Below are 12,599 nucleotides of genomic sequence, written 5' to 3'. Positions count from 1 at the left end.
CAGGAAGGGGAAACTTTATTGACACATTCCTGGGGTCAGATACATCAAATGATCACACTGACAGAACCACAGGCACATAGACACAGGCAATAGAGCATGCACAATGTCGGCACTAGTACAGTGTATATCCACCTTTCGCAGCAATGCAGGCTGCTATTCTCCCATGGAGACGATCGTAGAGATGCTGGATGTAGTCCTGTGGAACGGCTTGCCATGCCATTTCCACCTGGTGCCTCAGTTGGACCAGCGTTCGTGCTGGACGTGCAGACCGCATGAGACGACGCTTCATCCAGTCCCAAACATGCTCAATGGGGGACAGATCCGGAGATCTTGCTGGCCGGGGTAGTTGACTTACACCTTCTAAAGCACGTTGGGTGGCACGGGATACATGCGGACGTGCATTGTCCTGTTGGAACAGCGAGTTCCCTTGCCGGTCTAGGAATGGTAGAACGATGGGTTCGATGACGGTTTGGATGTACCGTGCACTATTCAGTGTCCCCTCGACGATCAACAGAGGTGTACGGCCAGTGTAGGAGATCGCTCCCCACACCATGATGCCGGGTGTTGGCCCTGTGTGCCTCGGTCGTATGCAGTCCTGATTGTGGCGCTCACCTGCACGGCACGAAACACGCATACGACCATCATTGGCACAAAGGCAGAAGCGACTCTCATCGCTGAAGACGACACGTCTCCATTCGTCCCTCCATTCACGCCTGTCGCGACACTACTGGAGGCGGGCTGCACGATGTTGGGGCGTGAGCGGAAGACGGCCTAACGGTGTGCGGGACCGTAGCCCAGCTTCATGGAGACGGTTGCGAATGGTCCTCGCCGATACCCCAGGAGCAACAGTGTCCCTAATTTGCTGGGAAGTGGCGGTGCGGTCCCCTACGGCACTGCGAAGGATCCTACGGTCTTGGCGTGCGTCCGTGCGTCGCTGCGGTCCGGTCCCAGGTCGACGGGCACGTGCACCTTCCGCCGACCACTGGCGACAACATCGATGTACTGTGGAGACCTCACGCCCCACGTGTTGAGCAATTCGGCGGTACGTCCACCCGGCCTCCCGCATGCCCACTATACGCCCTCGCTCAAAGTCTGTCAACTGCACATACGGTTCACGTCCACGCTGTCGCGGCATGCTACCAGTATTAAAGACTGCGATGGAGCTCCGTATGCCATGGCAAACTGGCTGACACTGACGGCGACGGTGCACAAATGCTGCGCAGCTAGCGCCATTCGACGGCCAACACCGCGGTTCCTGGTGTGTCCGCTGTGCCGTGCGTGTGATCATTGCTTGTACAGTCCTCTCGCAGTGTCCGGAGCAAGTATGGTAGGTCTGACACACCGGTGTCAATGTGTTCTTTTTTCCATTTCCAGGAGTGTATTTCGCTGCTAACAGAGGTACAACAGTGGGCGGTAAGTAAAGAAGGTTGCCTACCGCTGTTCTCGTGGGCCCTCTATTACGCATTCTATGATTGTAATGGTTCCCACTTTTTGTCATTTGTTATTCTCGATCGATAAGTTTTGGAAATAGACGATCCACAGCTATTATTTCATCTGTTAATTTTTTAATGTGTGGTAAGCTTCAGACATGGAGCTTTTACTGCCTTGATCGCATGTAGGTAGACTGGATTACTAATTCTGACATTACTAAGGTGTTTCTAGAAGCGATGAAGGTAATAAAACTTCATATCTGAAACTTTCTGCACTGATTTCATTTATTGCTGTCCATCCGACAGTGCCAGCTATATATAATATGTATATTTCGTTCTTGCTACTACTTTATGGATCCCAGCCCAAATTTCAGGCAATCATTCCATAAGCTAAGTCTTTAGGCTGGAGTCTAGCATTACCATCTGTAGTAACCAAACTGTTGAAATTGTCATCCATGTTTCCGTTTCTTGATTACAAGTCTTATCACCAATTATTTTACATACTGAATTCCTGATGTTATCCACTTGTTCCACTAACTCCTCACAAACATCAGCTCTCATTTTTCTTCATTTCATTCTAAAATACAATCATCATTTTCTTTTTTATACTTATGTTCATTCCATAACCCTCATAACTGGTGTTCAGATCATATCGCATCACTTTTTTATGGGAGCAATTTTATCGACATCATGGTTCATTGGTTGGTTGATTTGAGGGAGAAGACCAAACAGCGAGGTCATCGCTCCCCTCGGATTAGCGAAGTCGGCTGTCCCCTTTGAAAGTAACCATCCCGGCATTTGTGGGAAGCGATTTAGGCAAACCACGGAAAACCTAAATCAGGATGGCCGCACGCGGATTTGTACCGTAGTCCTTCCGAATGAGAGTTCAGTGTGCTAACCACTGCGTTACCTCGCCCGGTCTCTACATATCTTAAACAGAGGAATTGAAAGCCCTGTCCACCCGCTCTCCCAATATTAGCTCAAGGTTTTCATATTTAACTTACAGTAATTATACTGAAGAGCCAAAGAAACTGGTACACCTGCCTAATATCGCGTACCGCCCACTTGAGCACGCGGAAGCGCCGCAGCAGGACGTGGCATGGACTCGACTAATGTCTGAAGTAGTGCTGGAGGAAACTGAACACCATGAATCCTGCAGGGCTGTCCATAAGTCCGTAAGAGTACGAGGGGAGGAGATCTCTTCTGAAGAGCACGTTGCAAGGCATCTCAGATGTGCCCGATAATGTTCACTTCCGGGGAGTTTGGTGGCCAGTGGAAGTGTTTAAACTCAGAAGAATGTTCCCCGAGCGACTCTGTAGTAGTTTTGGAATTGTACGGTGTCGCATTGTCCTACTGGAATTTCCCAAGTACGTCGGAATGCACTATGGACATGAAAGGATGCAGGAGATCAGACAAGATGTATACGCACGTGTCAACTGTCAGAGTCGTATCTAGACGTATCAGGGGTCCCTTATCACTCCAACTGCATACACCCCACACCATAACAGAGCATTCATCGGCTGGAACAGTCCCCTGCTGACATGAAGGGTCCATAGATTCATGAGTTTCTCTCCATACCCATACACGTCAATACGCTCGATACAGTTTGAAGCGAGAATCGTCCGACCAAGCAAAATGTTTCCATATAATCAAAGTCCACTGTCGATGTTGACGGGCCCGGGCGATGCGTAATGACTTGTGTCGTGCAGTCATTAAGGGAACACGAGTGGGCCTTCAGCTAAGAAAGCCTATATCGATGATATTTCTTTGAATGGTCCACACGTTGACACTTGTTGACGGCCAAGCATTGAAATCTGCAGCAATCTGCGGAATGTTTGTACTTCTGTCACTATTCTATTCAGTTGTCCTTGTTCCGTTCTTGTAAGATCTTTTCTGGCCGCAGCGATGTCGACGATTTGACGTTTTACAGGATTCCTGATATCCACGGTATACTCGTGAAATTGGGAAATCCCCACTTTATCACTAACTCGGCGATGGTGTGTCCCGTACCTAGCACACCGAGTATAGCTCCACGTTCAAGCTTACTTGAATTTTGATAATTTGCCATTGTAGCGGCAGTAACCGTTCTAACAAATGCGCCAGACACGTGTTGCCTTATATAGGCGTTGCCGACTTTAGCGTCGTATTCTGCCTGTTTACGTATCTCTGTGTTTGAATACGCATGCCTATACCAGTGTCTTTAGCGCTTCAGTGTATAATATCAGTAAATATACTAGTGTTGATTAAGGTTCAAGTTATATGGAGAAGCACTCTTAGATTGCTGACATGTTCTGCTTCGTTGCTATTACCACAGGTATTGCATTTCGGATACAATAGTGTGAAAGTCTCATTCCAAAGCTCTCCTGCAGTCTTGAGTTCATTTTAGAGAGCTAGTTAGTCCGAGTACGCGGTGTCTGCAGCTGGCGCTCGGTTGCAGGTATAAGCGGAAGGTGCCGAACGCGGCGCCGAACAAGGCGGCGTCGGCGCCCGTGCACTGCGACACCGCGTCGTCTGCCGGCCTGGGCGGCGTCGGCGGAGCAGACCCCTCCTACGAGGACTCCGGCAGCGTCCGTCCGCGCACAGCGCCACCTGCTGAGTCGCCCAAGCTGCAGGTACTAACGCTCAGCCAGCAGTAAGCAACAGACCTAGTCTTTTTATCGTTGAAAGGATGGAGCAAAAATATATAGTGAAAGTTCAATTAGTTTGCCGACAATCATACAGTTTTAAAAGGTAATGTACTCTAAGCACTTCATTCAAAAAATTGGTCACTTGTAGATTTATCAGTTCAAGAGAGGATCCAAAAATGTGCGTCACCATGTTTTGCAGTGTATTCATAATTTCACCTTTCAACGCAAGTAACTACATAATTCACAATGAGCGGTTTCGGCTTTCTGTCATCATCAGTTCACTAAAAGTATCAACGTCGAATAATCTGTACGTACTGGTGCATAAAAAGTGTTTCTTTCCTCACCAATTCAGCGCCGTAGGTCAGACCACCAGATCTTCAACGTCCTTCTAAAATCCTACGTCTCATATTCTTCGATTACCTTTCTTTACCGTTACCCTATAGGGCTCTGAGCACTATGGGACTTAACATCCATGGTCATCAGTCCCCTAGAACTTAGAAATACTTAAAACTAACTAAGCTAAGGACAGCAGACAACACCCAGTCATCACGAGGCAGAGAAAATCCCTGACCCCGCCGGAAATCGAATCCGGGAACCCGGGGGTGGAAAGCGAGAACGCTACCGCACGACCACGAGCTGCGGACGTTACCCTATACTCTGTGTTTCACTACTCATACAATTCTGTACTCCTAAGACTCATTCTCGGAACTTTCTTCCTCAAACTAACATCTTCCGTACTAGAAGTATTGTGATCAGGAATGTACTCTTTACCCGTGTTAGCCTGCTGTGTCATCCTGCTTCGTCTTCAATGTGTTATTTTCCTACGAGCTAACAGAATCCTTTAGCTTCGTTTACTTTGAACCATGGACCTTGCCTCTGGTGGGGAGTCCTGCGTTCCTCAGCGATACAGATAGCCGTACCGTAGGTGCACCCACAACGGAGGGGTGTCTGTTGAGAGGCCAGACCAACGTTATGGTTCGTGAAGAGGGGCAGCAGCCTTTATAGTAGTTGGAGGGGAAACAGTTTGGATGATTCACTGATCTCACCTTGCAATATTAACGTAACGGCCTTGCTGTGCTCGTACTGCGAACGGCTAAAAGCTAGGGGACACTACAGTCGTAATTTTTCCCGAGGATATGTAGCTTTACGTTATGGTTAAATGATGATGGCGTCCTCTTGGGTAAAAATTTAAAAAGGGAAATGGATAGGTTAAAATTAGATATAGTGGAAATTAGTGAAGTTCGGTGGCAAGAGGAACAATACCTCTGGTCAGGTGAATACATTGTTATAAATACAAAATCAAATAAAGGGAATGCAGGAGTAGGTTTAATAAATGATTCAAAAATAGGTACGTGGATAAGCTACTACGAACAGCATAGTGAACCTATTATTGTAGCCAAAATAGACACAAAGCCTACAGGTTTAATAAATGAATCAAAAATAGGAACGTGGATAAGCTACTTCGAACAGCATAGTGAACCCATTATTGTAGCCAAAATAGAGACAAAGCCCACACCTACCACAGTAGTACAAGTTTATATGACAACTAGCTACGCAGGCGATGGAGAGATTGAAGAAATGTGTGATGCGATAAAAGAAATTATTCAGATTGTTAAGGGAGAATAAAAGCTAATAATCATGGGGGACTGGAATTCGAATGCAGGAAAAGGAATAGAAGGAAAAGTAAGTAGTAGATGTATATGGAGTGGGGTTAAAGACTAAAATGAGGAAGCTACCTGGTAGAATTTTGCACAGAGCATAACTTAATGGTAGCTAACACATGGTTTAAGAATCATGAAAGAAGGTTGTATACGTGGAAGACGCCTGGAGACACTGGAAGGTTTCAGATTGATTATATAATCGTAAGACTGAGTGTTATAGGCCGGTTCCAGGGGCAGATGTGGACTTTGACCAAAATTTGTTGGTTATGAACTGTAGATTGGAACTGAAGAAAAGGTAAGAATTTAAGGACATGGGACCTGGATACGCTGAAAGAACCAGAGGCTGTAGAGAGTTTCAGAGAGAGCATTAAGGAACGGTTGAGAAAAACAGGGGAAACAAATACATCAGAAGAAGAATGAGTAGCTTTGAGAGATGAAACAGTGAAGGCAGTAGAGGACCAAACAGGTAAAAAGTAGGGCTAGTAGAAATCCTTGGGCAACAAAAGAGATATTAAATTTAATTGATGAAAGGAGAAAATATAAAAATGCAGTAAATGAAGCAGGCGGAAAGGAACATAAACGTCTCAAAAACAGGATCGATAGGAAGTGCAAAATGGCTAAGCAGGACACTAGAGGACCATATTACTGGGGGATAAGATAGATACTGCCTATGGCAAAATAAAAGAGATCTTTGGAGAAAAGAGAACCACCTGCACGAATATCAAGTGCTCATATGAAACACCATTCCAAGCAAAGAAAGGAAAGCAAATAGGTGGAAGGAATATGTAGAGGCTCTATACAAGGGCTATGTACTTGAGGAAAATGTTATGGAAATGGAAAAACACATAGATGAAGATGAAACTAGAGATATTATACTGCGCGAAGAATTTGACTGAGAAATGAAAGATGTCAATCGAAACAAGATAAAATTCCATTAGAACTGCTGAAAGCCTTGGGAGAGCCAGCCATGACAAAACTCTTTCATCTGGTGAGCAAGAAGTATTTGGTTGAGAACGGAGTGATCCAGGGTTGTAGCCTATCCCCAATATTATTCAGTCTTTATATTGGCCAAGCAGTAAAGGAAACAAAAGAAAACTTTGGAGTAATAACTAAAATCCATGGAGAAGAAATAAAAACTTTGATGTTTACTGACGACATCGTAATTCTGTCAGACACAGCAAAGGACCTGGAAGAGCAACTGAACGGAATGGACATTGTCTTGAATGGAGGATATAAGATGAACATCAACAAAAGCAAAATCAGAATAATGGGTTGAAGTCGAATTAAATCAGGTGATACTGAGGAAATTAGATTAGGAAAGGAGACACCTAAAGTAGTAAATGAGTTTTGCTATTTGGGAAGCAAAACAACTGATGACAGTCGAAGTAAAGATAAGAAATGTAAACTGGATATGGCAAGGGAAGAGTCTCTGAAGAAGAGATATTTGTTAACATCGAGTATAGATTTAAGAGTCAGGAAGTCTTTTCTCAGAGTATTTGTATGGAGTGTGGCCATGTATGGACGTGAAATATTGACGATAAACAGTGTTAACAGTAAGAGAATATAAGCTTTCGAAGTGCTGAAGATTAGACGGGTAGATCACGCAATTAAAGAGGAGGTATTGAATAGTATTGGGGAGAAGAGGATTTGATGACACAACTTGACTAGAAGAAGGGATCAGATGGTAAGGCAAGTTACGAGGCATCAAGGTATTACCAATTCGGTACTGGAGGGAAGCGTGGATGGTAAAAGTCGTAGAGGGAGACAAAGAGATTAATGCACTAAGCAGTTTCAGAAGAAAATAGGTTGCAGCAGTTATTCGGAAATGAGGAGGCTTGCACAGGATAGAGTAGCTTGAAGAGCTGCATCAAACCAGTCCCTGGACTGGAAACCACAACAGCTCAGCAAATTCTGCAATTTTTATTGAGTTTACCGAGGATAACATAATATCAGCGAATCTTATCATTGAAATCTTTTCAATCAGAATTTTAATCTCGTTCTTGAACCTATCTTTTATTTGCGTCATACCTTCTTCAGTGTATAGATCCAACAATAGGAGCGAATGATTGCTTCTCTATATCAGACCCTTCTTAATCGGACCATTTCGTGCTTGGTCTCCCATTATTTCCCACTTAGTAGTTGTGTATATTGTATATTATCCGCCTTACCCTGCAGCTTACTATTATTTTTCTCATAATTTGGAGAAAATTTCACCGTTTTTACGTAATAAAACACTTTTCACAAACCGACAAAAAAATTAAAAAGGTGTCTTGAATTTTCGCAGTTCCTGATTTGCACTCAGAGGAACTACCGAATTGTTAGGATGTAAACTGCTAGATGCCACCCGCTGTTCAAAATTTTCCCAGAGATCATCCTGTGTTTATGATGGGATAAGTCAGACGGACAGCAGGATCAGATAAAAAACCTTAGTGTTCGTTAGGCCACCAGCGTGTGAGTGCTGTCCTGTGAACACAACTTTGGTCATCCAGCCACACTTGCAGATTGCGCTGTTGTGTTTGACCATGAACGGCATCTGTGTAATGTACTCAATTTGTTGCAACTGTCAGTCGTGATCGGGAGAGTGTACTGTGTACTTGTGAGTGCATTATGTCGGCTCTAAGTGAATCTAAATATAGCAAATTATTAGTACTCGTATGATAGGTTCTTTCGTAATTAAGGAATCCAAAGTGTTTTGTCCAAACGCGAAAGAAGTAAGCAATCAGAAGCGACTCAGTATGTACTTTATAGCTGATGTAGATTCCAGCTACAGTATAGATATCATCAGTGCGCCTGAAGTACCTCATATAGACTCAATAGCTTTGTAAAAGCATTTGTTATTATACGATTTTCGTGTAGTGAAATATTTGTTATGTATTTTTGTTTTTTACATGTTATACATTCTAGAGGATCTCCTCGCTATGGATCTATTATAACAGAAAGTAGACCTAACCTAATGGAATAGAATCTCACAAATGGCAGAAAGGAGGTTTAACTTCCTGTCTAACGAGCAATCAGCCTCAACAGCGTCACATGCTCTTTGTTCCACGAGACGTTCCAGAAACGTTTTAGATGTAGTCAAGTGAATTGGCACAAAGCGTGGAGATCACGAACTGTACGCCAACATATATCCTCTCCTCGCCGGTGAGACGGTAACGATGAAAATCTCTTCCACCAACAACAATCTGACTGGGTACTTCTGACAGGAGAGCTGCTTAAGATGTCCGCTTTTGCGACCTCGGGTACAGAAGGGAGATTACGCGTCGTAAACCTAGAGGTGGATCGCCTGTTTTTCAATGGAAGCGAGCTACGAATAGATCTATGTTTCACAGGCCCACACAGCTCTTCCTCTATGTTGACTTTGTTGAGAAAACAAAATTTTGGAACTAGAATGCTGCATAGTATTACCAGTTGCGCGCGCGGTAGTGTGTGTGTGTGTGTGTGTGTGTGTGTGTGTGTGTGTGTGTGCGTGCGTGCGTGCGTGCGTGCGTGTGTGTGTGTGTGTGTGTGTGTGTGTGTGTGTGTGCGTGTGTGTGAGTGTGTGTGCGTGTGCCTACGTACGTGCGTATGACCATCCAATGACTCTTCAGCTTCCATAGAGAAACATATTTACTATCCAGAGTCTGGCTTCTTTGTCTAACCAAACGAGAAGATGACCAGTGAGCACCGCTAACTGACATCTCACATCGTTATCTTTTGAGGAATAGGTTTCGATTTAACTTGAACGGCTCGAGAGAGGTCTCTTTTCTCAGAAATATGTAGTTTAAATTTATATAATTGATACACAAAATATTAATTTGTCACAAATATTAACAGTAAGTTATCACTGAGCATTTCATATTATTTATGACTCTTATAAAAGTTGCTGGGAAAAGCACGTGTCACCATAGAAACTCTTCTTGCATAAAGTAACTACGTACTGGCCGAAAGAGACGTTGCTTTAAGACATTGATAGCAAATAATGAAGAAAAAGATAGAGTGGTGCTTAATTGTGCTGTACATGCAAACGAGACACGTGAGTCGTAACAAGAAATTGGATAGTTTACTTCAGAGGTCCATTATGTGCGTTTGCTGTGACTGTTCCATTGCGGCATACTTCTTATGGAAATTCTCCAGTTCCTGGTTTTGTTCCGTAACACACAGCACGTTCGCGTGTCCAGCAGCGATAATGCTCCGAAAAAAGCGATAAACGTCCGCCACTTGGTGTTTATTTAGCCCCAAGCTGACACGGAGAAACGCAATAAAACATTCCTAATGAGACTGCCATTTGTTTCACCACGTGTGGGGAAATGTCGAAAGTCTCACGAAAGTTCGAAGAAAATACAGGTCGAACGGGACGTAACAGACGTGCGTTGATAAAATCAGAGAATTATCGTCTTTAACGAATGTTCTGCTTTTTATCGCTCATGTAGAAAAGTTATGATTATTGTGACGTTACGAGAGAGAAAAGTATCCTCTGAAACATTTTACACTGAAAGTATATTTTTGTTACTCTTTTCAGATGACTGACCTGAAATCCAACGGAGCTGGCTATCCGAATGGATTTCCTGTTCTACGTGATCCATCGCTCTACATAGGGTCGCATCCTTACATATCAGAAGATCTTTACAACCCAGTCTACGAAGAAATATCACATGGTAAGAAACGATAGTAAATTTGAAAACTAATGTAGACACTTACCTGTCACTAATTTTGTGCCAAAATAAAGAAATAAGTTCTTGCTAAGTATGAGATTTGGTTGGTAAAGTGTTACATACACGGGAAATAGTTTTAGCCTCTAAGCCATGGAAAGTTCCCTCTTCATTAAAATTTGTCCTGTAAAGGATGAAATGTGACAATACACCTTTCAGTTACTATTTGTGGGTGAGTTAAAGTTACTTTTTGTTGATACGTTTTTATGGAAAGATATCAGGAGCGGTGCCGACGCGTTCTGTCCATCATTACGAGATACACTCTTAAAGCTGGTTGTGCGTCTTCCTGCTTGCCAAGAACATACTGCCTTTCCCAGAGGAAGCGGCTGAATAGCTTGAATACTCCTCCCAGTAATTTCATGCCATCAGAGCAAATTACAATAACCTTTCATAAAAGTACCCTTAGAAAAATATGAAAAATATGCACTACGCTCTTGAGACACATGTGGTACATGAAAGAAAGGCCCATACATCAGAAATTCTGATTGGTCTACGGAGAGGCTCTCTCTGGTATGTTCCCTCCTTTTTCACTTTCTGCGTTATTTAAAACTCAATCGTAATGACTTAGAACTAAAGCCCTGCTCAAAATAATTTTTTGAGTACTTTTTGAGTGAGAGCATCCTTAAACACGTAAGGCCTGATACACAGTGCAGTACACGTACCCATTGTTAGCCACTGACGTGGTAAGCTGCAACTCGTTTTGATCAGTGATACTTGCGCAAGATAAACAATAATTAACATGTAACTAGCTGACGTATGGACCTGTGACGTATGGTCATCATCAAAGTGACGTTACAGTGGAAGTGACGTGAAGGTATAAAGAGAAGCACTGACACAGAAAGTGAAATTTCTTCCGTGCAACAAGACGCTAAATGCGTAATAAAGAATATCTTGCACTAAATTTGTTTCTGTCTTTCACCGATAGAAAGATTTTACGCAAAAGAGATCACTTAAGTACATACCTAATACAACATTGTCACATACCATAGGGTAACAAAGGTGTTAAAATCATTCCTCGATGAAGATCTCCACACATCTCCACAATGTAAATTTCTGTTCTGATTTCAGTTAACAGTAATAAAAGTTACTGTTGTCGAAACAACGTCAAATGAAAGAAAATACCTACATAGCTTTTTCTTACAATTGTTAATTCATATGTAAGATAATGGTTTATTTGAGACAAACGGAAGTGAGCGACAACATTTCTTTTCTCGAGAAATTCGCGAGCTGTTTCTGATTTATTCACGGAGTATGTGTGAAAGACTTAAGTTAAACAATAAGGGAGAAGTCGTAGAAATTCTGCAGCACATACGCAACTTGTAGCTGCTTTCATCCTCCGTATACCACACCTGCGAGCACAGCATCGAACGTTTATTAATTATCTACAGGTGACGCAGTAATAAAAGCGACGAGTCGCTAAATATCGATGACAAATCACTGCAGCTATTAACTATTCAACTGTCATTTCATCATGGAGTCGTTGGTCAATTCCAATTAATTGCGCCACCTGCGATAATAAACAAAAATAATAATTCAGCGCCAAATCAAATTACTACCATTGTTACCTGTTCTAATCACCCTTCAGGGATAACTCAAACGTTCTACAGTTTTAATGTACAGCGCTAACAACACCAGAACTCTAAGGCTATTGCTATACTGACCACTGACACCACGACCAATTGAATTGAGGATGGTTGCTGTGTTGCGCGCGTGACATCATGGCGATGTGGGAGCAGTTCTCCCCTAGGAGTCGTATCCTCTAGTGGTTACAAGCTCCTCAGAGGGTCTCCGCACAATTAAGTACACAATATAAAGAGGTGTTCAGGTGGCTAAATACAGCACTAAATTTGGAGGCAAAGTAAAACAACACAAAAATTTCAGTTAAAACAATGCAGTTATTTACCACTACAGAGATCATCTGACATCAATAGCAGGCAGAGATTCTGTAACGTTTGTTAGACAAATGAGCAAGCCTCATATATTCCCTAAGAGACACAAGGAATCCAACGAACTTAAATTCCCGAACAAAAGCACCACATGATCTCGCTTCCTGAAAGACCTTGGAGATAATCCAGATTACTAGTGAGCATCCAGTGATCGTTACCAAAAACCTACCAAATACCTTTTGATGGTACATTAAATCCTAATACTTCTTCTATCATAGGAATTCTCTGGCTGCATCAGAATCACAAC

The 12,599-nt window shown here is 43.0% G+C and overlaps 1 protein-coding gene across 1 annotated transcript in view; it reads left to right on the top strand.

The window, feature by feature from the left end:
• The window catches only part of LOC126267303 (uncharacterized), a 364,313-nt gene that overhangs the window by 332,784 nt on the left and 18,930 nt on the right, over nucleotides 1-12,599 (top strand). The window contains exons 5-6 of the mRNA XM_049972379.1: nucleotides 3,868-4,042; nucleotides 10,217-10,352. Coding sequence (XP_049828336.1) covers nucleotides 3,868-4,042; nucleotides 10,217-10,352 — 311 coding nt within the window. The remainder of the gene's footprint in view (nucleotides 1-3,867; nucleotides 4,043-10,216; nucleotides 10,353-12,599) is intronic.

This window comes from Schistocerca gregaria, chromosome 4 (assembly GCF_023897955.1).
Source record: "Schistocerca gregaria isolate iqSchGreg1 chromosome 4, iqSchGreg1.2, whole genome shotgun sequence".
Taxonomy (NCBI): Eukaryota; Metazoa; Arthropoda; class Insecta; order Orthoptera; family Acrididae; genus Schistocerca; species Schistocerca gregaria.
This window is presented reverse-complemented; position numbering and strand designations above follow the sequence as displayed.